The sequence below is a fragment of the Bufo bufo genome, chromosome 1 (genome assembly GCF_905171765.1).
Source record: "Bufo bufo chromosome 1, aBufBuf1.1, whole genome shotgun sequence".
NCBI classification, from domain to species: Eukaryota; Metazoa; Chordata; class Amphibia; order Anura; family Bufonidae; genus Bufo; species Bufo bufo.
In genome coordinates this window covers 696350170-696370303 of record NC_053389.1, presented here as the reverse complement: position 1 = coordinate 696370303, position 20134 = coordinate 696350170, and the positions used below count along the sequence as shown (strand labels likewise).

Here is a 20134-nt window from a genome sequence, read left to right as displayed (position 1 = left end):
CGTGAGCCTGGTATCCAAATGTCACATTACTCTGTGTGTGACTAGTCCTGTGTGTCTTTATAGTCCTTTATGGCTTTTAGACGGTTTATTTGTATTCAATTTTCCATACTTTTTTTTTCTTTCTCATTCACACGTCATGCTGTGTTTATTTGCAGTGCAGAAATACTATGGCAGCCAGATGTTACATGTACGTGATTCGGTAGCTGAAAACTGTGCAGGTTCCAGGCCTTGCGTTCCTATTTGAAACCTCATTGTGCTCCATCCATTACCTTCTTGTTGCTTTTTAGTTCAGTAGGCACAAACTTATCTGGAAAAAAATATTACCTAGTTTCCTGTTAAAGGGGTTATCTGGTAGTACAGTATTTATGACCTGTCCTTAGTATAGGTCATCCGAACAGCTGTTTGAGGAGCCATCGTCCTCTTCCTAGGCCAGTGCCATCACTTTCATTGGTCACATCGCCTAGGCGCTGCTCAGCCCCATGTAAGTGAATGGGCCTGGGCTCCAGTACCAAGCACAGCTGCTATACAGTGTACAGCTTGGTATGTGTATCCCTTTAAAGGTACATTTCCTAGTATTCTTTCTTAAAAGAAATCAAAACTGCTTGTTAATTGAGGTTTTCGTCTACTCTTTTTAGGCTATGTTTACACCTGGAGTTTTTTGCAGCATTTTTCCTGGGGATTTGTCTGTCCGTACATCTACAAGACTAATGCTCGTTAATGGTATTCAGGCTATATGAGCAGTGGTTAGTCATATCTGAATGTCCGTTACTTTATATTGCTCCACTAATGACCAGTTACGTTGGAGGTTCTTGTAATTGACAGCAACACACCTTCAATATTACCTGCCCGCTTCACTTTCAAACATTTATCAGACTTGCCAGAAATCATGGCTCAATTACCAAGAGTAAATAAAGTACGTCTGTCTTTCATTGCCAGCTTATCTTGCAATTTACATCTTGTACTAAGAAGAAAAAGTGTCCTGCGTCATAGCGGGAGAAGGTCAGATGTCTGCAAGCTGATGAAGAGGGAAGTTTTACTATGGGGGAACTCCCGAGCCAGATCATCTCTATGGTTTGGTTTCTAGTGTGGCCCATCTTTCTTGAAGCTATCACATTTACAGTATTATGTTCATCTCATGCCATTAACACTGTTAAAGTAGGTAAAAGGTTAAAAACGTGTACAGCATATGGCTAGTTGTATTTTTAAGAGTTTGCCAGCAGTTTTGACCATGCTAAACTGCTCACAGCTCTAGGTAGATGGTGGAGAGAGCAGTACAAAAATCTTTTTTGGACCTATTCTCATCAGGAGTAGTGTGAATGTGAGCTTTTATTCTGCCATATTTTGCTCCAGCAAGTGCCCAGGGCAAGGCTTCACTGTAAGGTGCTCTCCTTATTAAGCTCCTTCACAGCCCCACCCCTCTGCTCTGAGTGGCAGCTGTAGTGCTCTCCTGGTTGGATACAGCAGCTGTCACTCAGAGCAGAGGGGAGGGGTTGTGAAGCAGCTGAATGCAGAGAGCACTTCACAATTAAGCTCTACTCTCTGCTTAATTGCAAGAGTAGAATCTGCAGTAGGGTGGAGTGAGGCCTCCTGCTCACGACCGTGTCCATTTTTGTGGCTTGCAAACATGGATATCGGCTGTGTGCATTCCTCATTTTCCCGTACATAGAGGCGGACAGCACACAGTGTGTTTTTCGCATCTTTTGCGGCCCTGTAAATAGGAATGGGTCTGCATCCGATCTGCAAAACAATGCGGATCGTGTGCAGACCAAAACCAAAGCCTGAAAACTAAAAGTTGATATTACTCCTGATGAGAAAAGCTCTACAAAAGGTATGTTTAGTGCGGTCACCTTGAACGATTACTTCCCTCTTTAAAAAAATATGAAAAATCATTAAGTTTTTCTTAATGATTTGGGTATTTTTTGTTGCTTCTTTACCTTTACAGCTGCTATGGGCGTTCATTGGTTCTTAATGGCAAATTTGTCACATTACAAGTTAATCCTCTCCTGTTTCTTTGTGGCTACAGTAGCGATAATGCCAGTTGTAATGGTTGTCACTGGGTTTTCACGAGTCGTTTAGTAAATGAGTACCGACTGGTGTCGTTTTTTTAAAGTTCCTTTAACATGGGCTGATGCATAGACTTTCGTTATTACAATAGTTTGTTCCCCGTTAGCTTACCTAAGAGATGGGCTGCTGACAGAGCCATTTTGAGTGTGATCACCCGACAAACGAGCGTTTTTCTAAATTTGTCAGCTGTTCGGCGGTGCCTCTGCATGGGCCGGTTATTGGGAACAAACCAGAGTAACTACAAGCTGATTACTGCTAATTGCTGGTCTTCACCTGTATATCCCGAAAGAGAAAAGAGTAATGGGTCATAGTACTTAAGACATCTGGGAATGGTTTCATGTGCGTGAAGTGGTGGCACGGGCAGACAAAATGCACGGTCTGTGGCTGTGATGGTCATTTTTCCAAGCTCATTAGCTGCTGAAGGAAGAAAGTGTTCAGTGACTGCCCTTAAATTTCCTTCCCTTGCTGATTAACTTGAGAAACCTGTGTGCACTACTGAGTACCCCCCTCTCTTTCCATTCCAAGGCCTCCGTTTATAAGCACGAACAGTGTGGCTAAAAGCTCTATGGAAAGCTACTTGTCCCATGAGAGGGATACAAGGAGTGAGATGCGGCAGGGAGGGGAGGAAAGGGTGGAACAGTCGGAATACAGGAAACCATGTGGCAGGGTCACTTCATGGGCCCCAGCTGATGTGAATGAATGCATTGACAGAAGCAAATTAGTAAGGCTTGCAGAGTCCTGTCACGAAAATGACTGTGAGAAATGCATGAGGGCCGCCGCTCCTATTTTACAGACTTTATCCAGAACTAGTCTTTATGCACTTCTTCTTTCATCTTCCAAGAATATTAGTTGATTTCCTCTTTCGTCTGCATGAATCACAGTCTCCACATACGGAGGCTTGGCAGAAGTCTTCTCCTCCGAGGCTGGAGCAGCCGCAGTATTTGAAAAATACTAATTTTCTTACTATCGTGTTGTCTCCTGTGTGCTGAGATGCACTGGGGGTAATGCCAGCTGTGCCCTGCAGCTGTATTCTGAGGCTCCCTTTTTCAGTGCCCACAAGACGTTGGATTGAACTTCTTTATGTTGTGGGAATAAGAGTCAAGCATTGACGAATGCCAGGGCAGAGTGGAAAAGGCAAAAGATGACGTCCTCAAAGGAGTGGCTTTTCTTTTCCTGTGGAGAAATGTGATTGGGAATAATGCACATTTAAAAAAAAAAAAAAAGGGGGGTCCCTTCAAGCGGAATATGGTGAAGATTTTTTGAAGGCTTCTACAGCAGCGTCTCAGATTTCACTTCCAAAACATATCTCGCCCTGGATGTGAGAGAGACTTTACGGGATTTTCTTCTTCATTTTTGTGTGCCTGTGAATGAGATGCTGAAGTCACGTCTAGACAATAACTTGCATTTTGCTGTGACTCCAGGCTTTACTGGACGTACAGAGTTTGTTTGCACACTTGCACCTCAGAGGCGGCTTTCTGCTGGGCATCTGTAGCTCATTTACACGGTCGGTGGTGCTGTGCGATTATTGCATTTTATCTCTGTGGAGAAAATGTCCGTTTCATATCTGTCGTGGAAGTGTTTTTCCTGTCGAGGAAACCGGTGATGTTGTGATTCTTGGTGCAGGAGGGGGAAGAGCCGGTGCAGCGGTCTGACCAGGACACTGTGGCTTCATTTCTTTTCACTCTTTATTCACAACGAGGAAAATGTACGAGAGGCATAAAAGACGGTATAGCCTGTGCAACATTGCCAAAGTTGGCCGTGTTGACCGCTCCGATGTGGTGCTTTTAAAGGTAATGATGTGCATAAGTCTTTTGCTTTTTGCTATTTCAGATATGTGTTTTTTTTTTTTGTTTGTTTCATGGTTCTCATTTTTATTTCATTTTTTTTGGTTTTGCTTTGTTGTATTGGCAACCTGTCAATCCCGGGAATCCGAAATCTGACTGCAGACATATGTTTTGAGCTAAATGGGTTTAGCAATAGCCAATCATCCAGTTTTCTTCTTCTTTTTTTTTTTTTTTTTTTTACTCAAAATGTTGAAATTGCAGTGAATTCAATTATCCCATTAAATTCAAGGTCTTGTGATCCCATGACAAGTACGCTGAATAGCTGATCAAATTCGTAGTGGTGGCTGTGTCTATGGCCAGAGTAAATCTGGGAAGCGGGTTGTCCTGTGTTTTCATGTGAGGCCATGGAGCGGTGTTCTATACAGTTTACTTAGCTTTTTATACTATCCAAACATCAGCTTGTGAGAGTTGCTTTCTTTTGTAACACAGTTGAGCAGTGAAGCGTGCGTTTCCTGAAGAATCCTGGTATTAATTTTTCTTATTAATACAATGATTCATTGCCGTCTAAATTTAGCCGGTCAGAAGGCAATCAGTGCAGTCTGGGAATGTTCCACTCATAACGGTTTTTGGGAGCCTGGCAGTGTGTCTGGCACTGTACATATAGGGCTGTGCTGGCTGCCTGTCATATAAACCATATGCTGGAAGTATAGGAAACTTGCTGTCATATCTGTGGCATTTTGGGATAAGTAGCTATTAAGCCTATCGATGCTGAGATGTTTATACTTGGGTCCTCCATGAGCCTTAACCCTTAGTTTTGCTAGTGTCGAGGTCATGCCTCTCGCTGGACACAGTTCGCCAGTAGGAAGCCTTCTTGTTGTAAGTTTTGGAATGATATCAATCTTTTTGTTTATTTCTATGTTCTAAAGACGCAATACCGTATATAAGGTGTGCCTGTTAGAAGAGACACAATGGGCAGCACACAATAGAGCTTTGCATGCTATGTTGTGTGCTACCCCCATTGCCATAGGAGTTTCAGGGGATCAGGAGCGCTTGATGTGCTCTTTGACACTTGTGCATGTGCTATATAAAATGATATACTGTGGAGGCAGCAGGGGAGGAGACTCAGTTGTTTGATGTCCACCTGAAGGCGCTGTCCTAACATTTAATCCCACCTAGGACAACCCATTTTTAAAAGGGCATGTTCTCTTTAGGCCAGTTGTCCCCACTCAGGTTTTTTATGCAGTTTTTAAAGCCAAAGCCAAGGACAGCATAGGTCATGAACATCAAGACATTGTATTGAGCGGACTCCGGCGCTCGGCTTGCTCTTCAACTGCTTAATAGTGGTGACCCAGAGTTTTTATCAGGGCCTCTGTCACTAGTTTATGTTGCGCTCAAAGCCGCATAAAAATGTTTTTCGAGTGCAGGTTTTGCAACCACTGTACCTACCACTGTACCTACCCAGAAACTTGCCGTAATGCTACATTCGCATCTGTGTCGCCATTTTCGATTGATAAAGTACCGGGCCCCGGACACCTTTTATAGTCATTGGAACATACAAATGATACAGAGAACATACAACATGCAGATGTTGTCATTGGTTGGATTTGAATCCAGGACCCCAAGCTTAGTAACAATGAAAAGCTTCGGGTCAGGGGGGAACTAACTCTCCTTAGGGAGAGAGCACCTTAATCAGTGTAAGGAGACTTTTAGGCAATACATGCTCCTCTGGAAATCTGGATTAAGGGTCCATTCACACATCCGCAATTTATATAGTATAGTATATATTGGAGGCGTGGCGATCTCCATGCAGTCATGCACACCTGACCAGTTAGTCTGCCCTGGAGGCTGGTTTTAAAGTCAGTATAAAACTGAGTCTGCTTTTACAGCGCCTACCAGTAGCCATTTGGCTCCAGGAGAAGTATATAGTGGGCTCAGCATGCATGTTGGTACTTGCATCCCTGGATCCGATGAAAGCTGTCACGGCACCGGACGGGGTTAAAAGCAGAGTGTGCCTGGCGTGCATGCTGTACCTGCGCTCTCTGGACTTTGTGTGGCTATCATGGCCCATAAACAGGTAGGAACTAGTGTTAGGGACCACTCATAGAGGCGACCTTGACGTGGTGAGTGGCTTATTACGCTTTGGCCAAAATGTACACTAATGCCTCATTCAACATCCAGCATAGAGGCAGGGCAGAGTGCTGGTTGCAGAGTGCTGTTGCATTTGTGTTTTTGTGATTTTCTATTAAGTGCCGGCGATGTGCGGTCCGCAAAATGCGGAACGCACATCGCCGATGTCCGTGTTTTGTGGATCCGCAAAACACACACGGACGTGTGAATGGACCCTTACACTGATTAAGGTGCTCTCTGCCTAAGGAGAGTTAGTTCCCCCCTGACCCGGACACAGGCCTCTCAACCAGTTAAGCCAGTACTCTCTGCCCTGCACTGATGAGGGGCAATCACCCCAAAACAGCTGTCTGCAGATGAGGTGCTGGCTTATTTAATTTTCTAGTCATGTCTCAAGGCTTATTTTAAGAGCTGAACATTGACTTATATGATAGCTGCGTTAGGCTACTTTCACACTTGCGTTCGGGGTTCAGCTTGTGAGTTCCGTTTGAAGGCTCTCACAAGTGTCCCCGAACGGATCCGTACAGCCCCAATGCATTCTGAGTGGATGCGGATCCGCTCAGAATGCATCAATTTTCTGAGTTTGTGAAATTCCACATAATCCATAGGTACTGGATTATCAGAGTTTCTGATTATTGACTTCTGGATTAAAAGAAGTTTACTACTTTTGCATGCTTGCAATATATACACAATGTGTGCATAGTTTCCTGTTTAAGCCACTTTACTAATGTTTTGACTCTTTATTTTTTTTCCCGCTCAGATTAAAAACTGCTGCTCCCTAACCCCATGTCCACATCCAGTCCTTCTTGAACCAAAGCAGACAAATGACACCAAAGGTAGGTTAATTGTCACATGACAAAAGTACTGAAAAAAAGGACGAGGTGTTGGTAAATTCAGTGCAGGAGATTTACCAATCTAAATTTGCCAGAATTTGCCAAAAAGAGCTAACCTACATGCCTTGCGCCACATTTATTAAAGGTATATTCCAGTAATTTGAAGTTATTCCCTACCAACAAGATAAGGGATGATTAGTAGATAGGTGGGGATCCTACCACTGGGACCCCCACCGATCTCAAGGAACCCTGCCAGGCTCCCAGAAATTATCAACTTTGGAAGTTGGGCTCTGGCACTCCATTCATTTCTATGGGACTGCCGGAAATAGCTGAGCGCTTAATTTGGCCATTTCTGGCAGTCTCATAAAGATGAAAGGGGAGGCAGTGTACATGCTCAACCTGCCACTCCATTCACTTAAGGGTCCCTGCGTGGTGCTGGCCCTTGGTTTCATGATCATGGGGGTACCAGTGGTAAGACCCCCACCAATCTAATAGTTATCCCCCTATCCTATGAATAAGGGATATCTTTAAGCTACCAGGATGCTCCTTAAGTGTGTTAGGGTACTTTCACACTTGCTGCAGGACGGATCCGACATGCTGTTCACCATGTCGGATCCGTCCTGCGGCTATTTCGCCGTGCCCCCGGGACGCCGCTCCGTCCCCATTGACTATAATGGGGACAGGGGCGGAGATCCGGCGCAGCACGGCGAAAGCCGCCGGACTAAAATTACTGCCAGGTTTTTTAGTCCGGCAGGTTCTTTAGTCCGGCAGGTTTTTTTAATGTCAGGTTTTTTAGTCCGGCAGCTTTCGCCACAGATTTCCACTCTCTAAACCTGCCACAGATTTCCACTCTCTAAATCTTAAACAGTATTAGTAAAGGTGCATTTACACTCACAGAGCTAAAGCCGATTGTCGGGAAGGAAGTGTTCCTTCCCGACAGTCAGCTGCTCGTTAATTGGAAGTGACCGCTGCATTTACATGCTGTGATCACCTCCACAGTATGAGGACGAGCGATGGGTCATCCTCCTACAGCTTCATTGTTTCTGGGCAACAGATCTCGGTTTAGACAGCATGATCTGCTGTCCACAAATGATGATAATTGATGTGCCTGCATTAATGATCATGTCACCCAATGAACAATCTTTTCACTCGTTATCAGGTTAGCGGCTGAACCTTTTTCACAAGCAGATTGCTGTTCGTTCCCAATAATCTGCCCGATTATCTGGACGTGTAAATCCACCTTAAGTGTGCCCCAATTATTCATTTACAGACATTTACAATAATTAACCATAATCATAATCCCCCAAAAACCATGTACGGAGCCTATACCAGATAAGCCAATTGTAACATACTTAAAGGGGTTGTCCGACAACAAAAAGTGAGAAAGCACCTGGAAGGTGTTTAAACAACAAGAAAAGCACCCGCTCTCTGACAGTCCTGCCATTTTAGCACCGCAGCTTCTGTCCCTCCCACTTCTGTTCCATATACACTCCCATGACCACTGCCTGTTAATCGTTCACCTCAGCGGTGACATGAGAACACTGAGCCTCAGTCTCAGTGACATAAATGTTTAATCTCTAGGGCGCCTGTTTCCATTCATAGGGAGAGCCTCTCACACCTCCATTGACAGGGGTGCGAGAAGAAGCCCCTTTTTTTGAGATAGGAGTGGCTCCTTGAGGTGGGACCTGCACCTAGCGGAATACCTCTTTATAGATAGACTTATAGACATGCACAAGGTGATTTGCTATCCCCAAAAGCATTTTGAAAATAGACAAATGAAGAGTCCTGGCAGATAAAACACACTATTTGAAACTTGCTTCCAATAAGCCTCATCCAAACAACTTGTAGCAAATCTTCCAGGAGAAGTGGGCAAAAGGGGCTCCCAGGCAGCATACTAATGTAATTCAGAAAGCTCTATTGATCTTTTAGGACAGTGTTCCTCAACTCCGGTCCTCAGAGACCACCGCCGGTAATGTTTTCAGGATTTCCTTAGTATTGAGCAGGTGATATTAGTGTCCATTCATGAGGACTCACCACAGGTATTCATTCGGTGGGATATTCTCAAATCATGACTGGCAGATTGTTCCTTGAGGAGAGGAGTTGAGGAACTTTGTTTTAGGAAGTTCAGTACAAGGTGATGCACTTGTAATGCCTCATTCACAAGTTAGTGTTTGGTCATTGATTCCCATCATTTGATTTTGAACCAAAACCAGGTTCGGCTCTAAACACAGAACAGGTGCAGATCTTGCCCTTATACCTTATGTCTTTAGAGGCTCCACTCCTGGTTTTGGCTCACAATCTCTGATGGAAATCACTGATGTGTGAATGAGGCTTAAGTTAAAGGGTAACTGTCGTGTTTTCATCAAAAAATCTATTTTAGCATATGTTACTGCTGCAGCAGCATTATACATAAAGCAATCTTTAGCTTCTTCACATACAGCTGTTTTCCTTGAATTTTTTTCTTAGTTATGGCTGTTTAAACATTTACAATATGAGGACCTTCTCAAGATGTCTCCTCTGCCAGTTCCCTGAGGCCAAAACTGCTTTCCCTCACTTCACATATACCTGTAGCCAGCAGCTCCCTGCCAGCCAATCAGATTGGATTACTGAGAGACACACCTCCTCACTCTGAAGCCTAATGCAGGCATGCAGTGTGGAAGACCGCCCTCTGTTTTCTGTTTATACTAAAATGAAGACAGACAAGCCCTAGCAACGGTATTTTAAGGGAGCAGTGGAAAGGGACAGAGGACATTAATGAGAGATCTTTTGCCAATCATTGACCGACAAACTCAGGTATACATGCCTAGCTCTAATAAACTAGCAAATGAAAAATAATATGGCCGTTACCCTTTAATATTTTTTAGACTTGTACCTCTCCTTTTTGTATCCCCTTTCACACGGGCGTCCCGGATTTGCTCCGGATGCCCTGCGTGTGCATTGCGGGAACCTGCGCGAGTGTGCACGCAATTTCAGTCAGTTTTGACTGCAATTGCGTTGTTCAGTTTTTATTGCGCGGGTGCAATGTATTTTGCACGTGCGTGATAAAAAACTGAATGTGGTACCCAGACCCGAACCCGGACTTCTTCACTGAAGTTCGGGTTTGGGTTAGGTGTTTTGTAGATTTTATTTTCCTTTTATACTCTGTGCTGTGTTCTCGGTTGTCCCATGTATTTGAATTTCTCAGTCGTTGTTATGGTAATTCCTCCTCTTCTTGTCCCCCCCGTGTCTGCTTCCATTTACTGTTTGGCTCATTATTATCGTGACGGCTCTGGATCGATCTTGTGAATTTTCCACAGGAGTGTCAATGGTTTAGTGGGGGCCAATCTGGCTCTGACCAAGATAATGTGTTCTCGTGTGACTGTGCATCCTGTGGAGTGATTTACAGGGTTCACTAAAAACCCCTTTGTGTCTCCAGACCCTGTGTGGGTCTGTACAGATGTAGCAGGACTGAGGGTTTAATTTGGGGCAGTTCAAGAATCTGTGAACCCAAAGGAAGAACTAAAGTTGTAGTCTAATGTATAGTTATAGGTATTTGGCCCAATTGCATTAAATGTCAGGTGCCTCCAGAAAATTTAGACCAGTACAAGCTTCTATACTGATGCTGTAGCCACCTGAACTACTGCAAGGTGTGACTATTAAAAGGGTTTCCTTTTTTTTATATTTCCGGCTTAAAGGAAACCTGTCACCTAAAATACGTCTCCCAAGCCGCCAACTTTACAGTAAAGAAGCCAGCAGTATGTTTCTAAAGATCCTTTGTCAGATGCACCAAAATCTTCAAAAACAAATTTTATTCCCCTGCTCGCGCTATGTAACAGCAGATTTTGAAGTCAAGAGGGCAGCGGCTTCCTCGCCTTATCTGGATAACCACGCTCCCCTTTCCCTGCCCCTTCGCCTCTGATTGACAGACCATTCAGCAAAGCCGGCCGAAGACTCGCTCATGCGCCTGTCTTCTCTATTCCCGCACCTCTATTCCCATGAATGGAGCCTGTGCATTTTGCCGCTAAAAACTACTTAGCAGCGGCGTACAGCAAAGCAGGCGCAGGAATAGAGATGCTCAAGTCACCTGCTGGCTTTGCTCAACAGCTGAAAACTATCAGCTGTCAATCAAAGGCTAAGGGGCAGGGAAAGCAGATGTGATTATCCTGACGAAGCGAGGAGGGCACTGACATGGCTCTTTAGTAGGTTCTATGCAGAGGGTATATCTATGTGCCCCTGGGGTGCTCCATTGGCATATAGGGCTTTATCATTGGCCTGTTTTAGGTTACTGGTGTCTGGCTGCCTTTTGAGGCTTCTGTGTAAGTAAAATGATTTTATTACCTATGAAAAAGGGTCGCATTTTCCTAGATAAGACTGACCAATAGATGAAGTGATCCATAGTGTTTTTTTTCTCCTCCTTGTGATCATTTAGAATGCAGCCAGTTTGTGGAGGACACGCTCAAGGCAGAACATTCATCTCCGGACACACTGAAAAGAGATCCTGCAAGTGACTTGAACTACATGTCCCCTGAGGTACTGGATGAAACGATCTTTACAAAGGTGAGTCCTGTCCGAAGGGTTGGAGGATAAATATAAAATTTAGGATGTGTTCACACAGGGTGGATACAGTACTGAATTTTGGCTGGATTTTGTGGGCGGATTCTCCGCCACATACTACAATAGCCGCAGGTTTTTCCAAGTCTCATCCAAAAAAAGAGATTTATCAAAGACTGGCGCATCCATACGTCAGTCTTTGTCTCCCTGCACTGGCGTGAGATACGCCTAATTTATTAAGAGACAGATTTATTAAGAGACAGATTCAGGTACATCCCTGCCCTGTGCCAGAATCTGAAGTCTACACCAGTCAGGGGCTGATGCAAACTTCAGCCTTGCCAAACTCCAGTTTCTGGTGTCAATTATAGTAAATCTTGCAGGCCGTGTGGGGCCCCTTCTGCTGAGCCCCATACCCTTTTCTCAACACTTTCTGAAGCCTAAAAAGTTGCAAACTATGGCGCACATATGGTGTGCACCATAATGTGTGACTTTTTTATACAATAATAGTGGCGTTAAGGGCATAGCTAATGTCCCTCCCTGTGTTGCCAAAACAGTGCTGCTTTTAATTTATTTATTTATTTTTTATTTACACCTATATCAGTTTACATGTGCGGTGGACGGGGCAAAAAAGGGTGTTTATTTCTAATTGTTAGACCTTTTTAATTGCATAGTTTAATGATGTTTAGAAACTCTTTTTAAGTAGACATAAATTCTTATCGGATTTACACACAATATTTAATTTTTCTGTGATCAGCTCTTCCACTGGCAATGGCTTCTCTATAATGTGGCTGTTTAAAATCTACATAAGATGCCATCAGCATCTCTCATACTGTAAATAGTCTGTCATTCCCTTATCGGGGGCACCCCATGTCATACAGATCTTGTAATTTAAGATGAAAAGGCATTTGTCAGCAGATTAGTACCTATGAAACTGGCTGACCTGCCGCATGTACGCTTGGCAGCTTAAAGACATCTCTGTTGGTCCCCTGTACATATGTGCCCACATTGCTGAGAAAAATGCTCTGATCTCTCTGCAACTGTCGCGGCACTCTCTGCACTTTTTATTGCCAGAGATTCATACTTGCAGGTAAAAATGGGAAAGGAAGAAGACTGACACAGGAATAATAACCAGGTCAGGTTCTAATAATAAGGGCTCATGCACACGATCGTATGCCCTCCGAGACATGCGGGCCATATGTCCCAGAGCGGCATACATTGTGCGCACGGGAGCGCACAGCATCATAGGTTACTATAGGTTATATGATCATATGAGTGCAGGACAGTAGTCCCGTAGGCGGCCTGATGCACACAGTATCATAGTAACCTATGATGCTGTGCGCACGATGTATGCCGCTCCGGGACATATGGCCAGCTCACGGACCGTATGTCTCGGAGGGCATACGGTCGTGTGCATGAGCCCTAACATGGAGGATGAATAAAGGGGGTGGCTTTGAACAATACAGGATAAGGTGATCGCTGGTACTCATGCCAGTCACCATGTGAATGGAGCGCTGGTGCACGTCTGACCACTGCTTCATTGTGTTCTGACACTGCCAAGTAGAGCATGCAGTTATCTCAGGACCACCGCTCCATTCACAAAGGGGTCTCGAGGACCTTCATTCTCATGATTTGTGGGGCCCCAACCATCATACATTTATCACCTACCCTGTAAATAGGTGATTGAATTGTGTTAATTGGAAAACCCCTTTTAAGAAGTATGAAAAATACAAGTAGATTGAAGATACCTATGAAGTGTAAGTTGTGTTAACTATAGAGGAGAAAAAGATCGTTCTACTGTGAGCGGAAAATCTTTGTAGTAAGAGCTTAGACACCATGATATCATCTGTACACGTGCAGATCCTCCCTGAGGTCATGGGTGTGAGGCCCAGTCTCTCCTAATCGCCATCACTATCCTAACATGAAAGTGGCCATGCTTTAGCTGTATTGTGGCTGTTTTGTAAGATATTGTGAAATAGTCTTGGCCTGCTCTGTACATATCGATGTGCAGCCTGTGTCCTCACAAGAGTCTGTCCTGTAGGCAGAGATTGCATCAGTAGTGCTCAGAGAAGGATGAGCGCAGGGTGAGATCACTTCCCGTCCGGTGTCGCTGCTTTTCTTCTACAGTATGGAAACTGTTATTGTTCTATTCATGGCAGAGAACGACCCAGCAGTTCAGATTAGTCAGTGTGCCGTCAGAAGTGGAGCCTCGCTAGCAGTAAGACATTGTAGAACCATTTCTTCTACTTGACTGAGTGTGCACATGGAGCTAGCATCTGGAGCGTGTCAGTGCGGTATGTGTGTATGCCAAGACATACTGGGACAATGCTTTCTCCTTTATGTGGTGATGTAAACATGCCTTGGAAGGAAAAAACGGAGTTGAAAACAGCGACATATTTGAGGCTGTACCAGTCCATGGGGCTTTCTCATGAAAACAGCCCTAGTGTTGCCCCTTCCACTGCCTGGCATCATCATGTTCAAGTATTTAAAGGGCATCTGTCAGCAGATTTGTACCTGTGAAACTGGCTGACCTGTTGCATGTTCACGTGGCAGCTGAAGGCATCTGTGTTGGTCCCATGTTCATATGTGCCCGCATTACTGAGAAAAAGGATGTTTAAAAATATATGCAATGCAGCCTTTAGGAGCAACAGGGGCATTACCATTACACCTAGAGGCTCTGCTCTCTCTGCAACTGCCGAGTCCTCTCCACTTTAATTGACAGAGCCAGGCAGTGAAAACATCATCACATGTGGCCCTGTCAAACAAAGTGCAGAGGGTGTAGCAGAGAGAGCTGAGCCTCTAAGTGTAACGGCAACACCCCCGTTGCTCTTAGTTGCTTATTTACATATATTGAAAATCTATTTTTCTCAGCAATATGGGCACATACGAACAAGGCGACCAACACAGATACTTCCAGCTGCCAAGCGCACATGCAACAAGTCAGCCAGTTTCCTAGCTACAAATCTGCTGATTAATGCCCTTTTAAACATTCAGCAAACATTAAGCAAATGCATACATGCAAATATAAATCGTACAAAAAAAATAAATTTTGTTTGGGGGATGTGAGCATAGTATACTTGGTGCTATCATAAAGTGGTAAAAAATACCAATGAGAATACAAAAAAAGGTGAGCAGAGGATTATCTTCTAAAATACAGTTTAATTTGGTCAAAAATCTACATTTTGGTAAACATGCCATCAGTCATTAGATACTTTTAATTGGTATGGTTTAATAGTGCTTCTTAGGCTAGTTTCACACTTGCGGCAGGACGGATCCGACATGCTGTTCACCATGTCGGATCCGTCCTGCGGCTATTTCGCCGTGCCCCCGGGCCGCCGCTCCGTCCCTATTGACTATAATGGTGACGGGGGCGGAGCTGTGGCGCAGCACGGCGGTGCACGGAGAAAGCCGCCGGACTAAAAAAACCTGACATGCAGTAATTTTAGTCCGGCGGCCTTAAGCCGTGCTGCGCCGGAGCTCCGGCCCGTCACCATTATAGTCAATGGGGACGGAGCGGCTGCCCGGGGGCACGGTGAAATAGCCGCATCACGGATCCGACATGGTGAACAGCATGTCAGATCCGTCCTGCCGCAAGTGTGAAAGTACCCTAATGTACCTCAAAGTTTCGTCATGCAAAATGTAGGATGTCCTGAAATGCACGTCTGTCTTTGTAGTATGAATACATACACAGACATAGTGTACGTGGTATAAGTAGGAGTCCCAGAAATGTACCAAGATTGGCACTTTATATGCCTGTCTTGATCTCCTCTGCGATGGAGTGAGATGTGCCTAATTTATTGAAGAGCAGACCTCTGAATTTCCTGGGTGCATCTCTAGACCTCCGTGCTTCAGAAAATCTATTGTATACCGGCCTGTAGCTGGTGTAGATATGAAGTCCAGCGATGCACCATGAAAAGATCATAAAAGATCTGCCATAATTTGTAGTAACCCATGGTCACCCATGCCCATCCGCTTTATAGAATAGTGGTGAGGGTGAAGTATAATCCCCAAAAACTTGCAACATTTTTGTGGAAATGGTGCTTGTACAGAACTGTGACTCTTTGGCACCACTTTTCTGGAGCACAGAGGGTTCCTTAGGGTCTTGATACAGAAGTTTGCAACACATTGACATTTGAGGACTACAGTTCATTTCTAAACCCCCTTCTGTCTCAGGTAGGTTTAACATGTGCCTGCAATGTAAATTCATGACTGAACTAAGGTAACTGGGAACTGAAATAATTCCCATTTTGCACGACAGAGGTGTGTAGATCATGTGGACTGTGTGATGCTGAATCAGACTGATTCTTTATATCCAGCATCTGCTGGTAGACCTGCTGTATTTTGCTACCAGCTAAGAGCAGGAGACTTGTTTACAGCGAAAATGTTTTGAAGCGTCCAGACCCAATTCAAGGAATTTTGATGAAAGCATTTTGTTCCACCATTTAGACATTAATGACTTTTGAAAAGGTTAGCTAAGTGCAATAAACATGAGAGAGGGTCACTTTTTGCTCCCACGCCATTATCCTCCCTGTTATAAGCTCCAGTGTAAGGGGTCATCCCTTCCTGAGAGGATTGGGTCTGTGCTGTTTGAAAGCTACCACTAGTGATTAAGATCATGCCACCATGCTTGTAGAAGGGGTGGTGTTCTAGGAAAGCAAGACACAGGAGGACGGAAATCTTCACTGAAATAGTACAGTATAAGGCCTTGTGTACACAACCGTATTTATTTCAATGGGGCTGCCGACCGTACACCGCGTGCTGTCCAAATGCGTATGTCCTTTTCAGCGGCCCCACAAAAAAGTACATGTCCTATTGTCTATTTTGAGGACAAATAAAGGTATTTCTAACATAGGGTGGGACCACAAAATGCGGGACACATACGGCTGGTATTCATGTTTTGCAGATCCGCAATTTGAGGATCACAAAATGGATACGCTGATGTGAATGGACCATAAGACCTGATGCACATGACATACAGTCCTGATCAAACATTTAAGACCACTAGAAAAATGGCAAAAAATCATATTTTACATTGTTGGATCTTAACAAGGTTCCAAGTCGAGCTTCAACATGCAACAAGAAGAAATGAGAGTGAGACAAAACATTTTTTGAGCATTCAATTAATTGAAAATAACGATTAAACTGAAACAGGCTGTTTTTCAGCTGATCTAAATTTTAGGACCACGTGCCTTTAAAAGGCCAAATCTGTGCAAAGATGTGGATTCATTGTCATATTCTGTCAGGTAGTCACCCGTTGTGATGGCAAAGGCAAAAACAACTCTCCCTTTTTGAACGTGGTCGGGTTGTTGAACTGCATAAGCAGGGTCTCTCACAGCACGCCATCGCTGCTGAGGTGGGACGCAGTAAGACAGTCATTTGGAATTTCTTAAATGATCCTGAGGGTTATGGAACAAAAAAGTCAAGTGGAAGACCCCAAAAAATGTCATCAGCACTGAGCCAGAGGATCCAATTGGCTGTCCGTCAAGACACTGGACGATCCTCGACCCAAATTAAGGCCCATATTGGTGCTGACTGCAGCCCCATAACCATCAGACAGCATCTGAGACTGAAGGGCTTCAAAAACAAAAAACGTCTTCAAAGACCTCGTCTCCTTGAACGCCACAGAACTGCTCGTTTGGACTTTGCAAGAGAGCACCAAACATGGGACATTCAAAGGTGGAAGAAAGTTTTATTCTCTGATGAGAAAAAATGTAACCTTGATGGTCCTGATGGTTTCCAACGTTACTGGCATGACAAGCAGATCCCACCTGAGATGTTTTCTACGCGCCACAGTGGAGGGGGCGCCATAATGGTCTGGGGTGCTTTTTCCTTCAGTGGAACAATGGAGCTTCAGGAAGTGCAGGGGTGTCAAACGGCTGCTGGCTATGTCCAGATGTTGCAGAGAGCATTCCTCATGACTGTGGGCCCTCGTCTGTGTGGTAACGACTGGGTTTTTCAACAGGACAACACTACAATACACAATGCCTGCAGGACAAGGGACTTCTTCCAGGAGAATAACATCACTCTTTTGGCACATCCTGCATGTTTTCCTGGTCTAAATCCAATTGAGAACCTTTGGGGATGGGTGGCAAGGGAAGTTTGCAAAAATTAACAAGAGTTCCAGACAGTAGATGGCCTTCGTGCGGCCGTCTTCACCACTTGGAGAAATGTTCCCACTCACCTCATGGAAACGCTTGCATCAAGCATGCCGAAACCAATTTTTGAAGTGCTCAACAATAAAGGCGGAGCTACTCATTGCTGAGTTCATGTTTGGAAGTTGGATTTCTGTTTTGGGGGGTTTATTTTTTTTTTTTTTGGAGGTGTGGTCCTAAACTTTTGATCAGCTGAAAAACTGCCTATTTCAGTTTATTCGTTGTTTTCATTAAATTGAATGCTCAAAAAATGTTTTGTCTCACTCCCATTTCTTCTTGTTGCATGTTGAAGCTCTACTTGGAACCTTGTTAAGATCCAGCCATGCTAAATATGATTTTTTGCCATTTTTCAAGTGATCTTAAACTTTTGATCAGGACTGTATGTTGTATCCCTGTACAATCCACATTATTTGAGGATTACACACAGACCTTTTCATTTCCATGGGGCTGCAAATATTTTTTTTTAAATGATAGCTCAAGGATTTCCAGAAATGGGAGTGAGAAAAATGTGGATTGCACATGTTAGGTGGTCCGCATTTTGTTGTGCATGAGGCCTGAGACTGAGATGTCTACGGTTTCTTGGAGTGATCCCTTTGTTAGATGTTTGGTTGAACTTAATATAGTGAATTCTGAAGTTTATACAGTATTGAATATTTTATTTTAGGGAATCTTTGAATTAGACTTTGGGTAGGCTTTAAATTATTCCAACATGGTAGTTATTTTTGCATTACAGTATGATTTCCAACTACATGCAGGCTATATCAGGATGTATGAAGAAAACATTGTAGATTGTTCCTTGTCTACTTCCAGCTCGAAGATGAACAGTCTATGATCAATGCCGCCAGCTCTGGTTCAGAGGACACTTCATCCCTAGAAAAGAACTCTTCCCATGGAAGTGATATTTCCCTTTCCCGTGCCTTATCGGAGCGAAAGCACAGAGACTTGGATGGTAGTGCCGTGGCTGGAAAGAGGATGCACTCTGAGAAGACAGGAATGTCAGAGGTTGAAGAAGAGAAGGTGGACAATGTTACAGAAGGGTCTCCACACACTGTTAAACCCAAGAGCACAATTCGCTCTCTATCTCCTTCCAGAAGACATAGCTGGGGGCCTGGGAAGCACAAAGGCAATAACTCTGATATTAGTCACAGGAGGTAAGATTACTATTCAGCTTTTACTATTACTATGACAATAGCTAAGCATTATGAAACTTGGCACCAAGTGGTCCAGTGCCCCATAGAAGGCCGCAGTGTACTCTTTCAGAGGCAGAGTAAATCACACCATAGTCTATGACAAGGATTATACATTTTACATCTCCTTGCGATTAGGTCAGTGCCGTGATGGCATTTTGCTCATAGTTAGGGTTTAACCAACTTTTTCCAACCATCAGCCTGTTTTTGGATTTGAATTTGGCCTCTAGGTGGTGCTGTTCTTGTTTGCCCTTTGTAACATACAGATTGGTCAATACGATCCTGTTTCCTTAGTTTTGGCAAATAATCTGTAGTCTTTTACTTTTTAAAATTATCTTTAACGATCATGTTGATTCTTTTTCTTAAGTTACAGTTTGGAGGGCCTCGCTGCCTTTGAAAATAACCCAGCGACCACTCAGGAGCCCTCTTCTGGCCCTAACAGGCTGTCGGCATCACTCTTCCTGGGAGAGGATCGTGGGTCATTAACTTCTTTGACAGAAGAGGAACAAGTTGATCAGGGGACTGACAGAGCTGCCAATCATGGGGTAAATAAATGTTAACGATTAGTGGTCCTGTCACCTCTCCTGACATTAGTAACTACGTCCATATAATAACACCATGCAACAAAAAAAAATACCTTTTCATCTGCTACTGGGCAAAAACCATTTGTCCTATACTAAATCGAGTGTGCGGATTACAAACCCGGTCAGAATTGTTGTAACAAGTCACAAAATTTTGCTATGCATAAGTATGCCTAAATGAATTAAGCACTTGGAAAGCATTGAATAATTTTGAACAGAACAAGTTTTACTCCAACAATTACCTGATCTACATCACAGTTTGCCTAGTAAACAGTGTATGAAAATGCAGTGGAATAACAAAATTTCAAAAAGTCTTGTTTTTCAGTTTAAATACTTGTTTTACTTGAGCAAGTCCCAGTACTGTTAAAAGTGCTTCAGGCATCTGCTTTTGCATTTGTGAACGATCATATTTTCTCGTTGCAAAAACTCTCAGTAGTAGGGATGTCCCGATACCAGTATCGGTATCGGTACCGATACCGGACATTTGCACGAGTACATGTACTCGTGCAAATGTCCCCGATACCACTGCCGATACCTGTGCACCGCTTCTAAATGTGTCTGTGTCCGTCCGCGGCCTGCCCCTGCATCTCGCACAGCAAAAACAGCTTCTTCTTGCTCCCAGTCTCCGCCCCTCGCTCTGATTACCAGCGGCCTCCGCTATCCCCGGCTCCACGTATGTTTAAGACTCCGCCCACAGCCATCCGACGTGACCAGTTCTGCATGTGGTGTTAGGAGGTTGTCTGGAAAGAGACTTTTCCCGCGGCTGCTCTGATTCACACTTTCCGCAGCGGCCGCCACGTCCCCGGCTCCTCCCCCCATGTTCCCGATGACTCCACCCACAGACATCTGATCTCCGAATCGGAGCACAGGAGCAAGCCAGCC

At 44.2% G+C, this 20134-nt stretch overlaps 1 protein-coding gene and 1 long non-coding RNA gene across 6 annotated transcripts in view; one reads left to right on the top strand and one right to left on the bottom strand.

Moving 5' to 3' along the window:
- The window catches only part of LOC120985959, a 1109413-nt gene that overhangs the window by 574425 nt on the left and 514854 nt on the right, over window positions 1-20134 (bottom strand). The gene's annotated exons all lie outside the window — the stretch shown is intronic.
- The window catches only part of AKAP13 (A-kinase anchoring protein 13), a 230781-nt gene that overhangs the window by 133521 nt on the left and 77126 nt on the right, over window positions 1-20134 (top strand). For all 5 annotated transcript variants that reach the window (XM_040414184.1, XM_040414183.1, XM_040414185.1 and 2 more), the window contains 4 exons: window positions 6733-6808; window positions 11214-11341; window positions 18295-18635; window positions 19039-19216. In XM_040414184.1, coding sequence (XP_040270118.1) covers window positions 6733-6808; window positions 11214-11341; window positions 18295-18635; window positions 19039-19216 — 723 coding nt within the window. The remainder of the gene's footprint in view (window positions 1-6732; window positions 6809-11213; window positions 11342-18294; window positions 18636-19038; window positions 19217-20134) is intronic.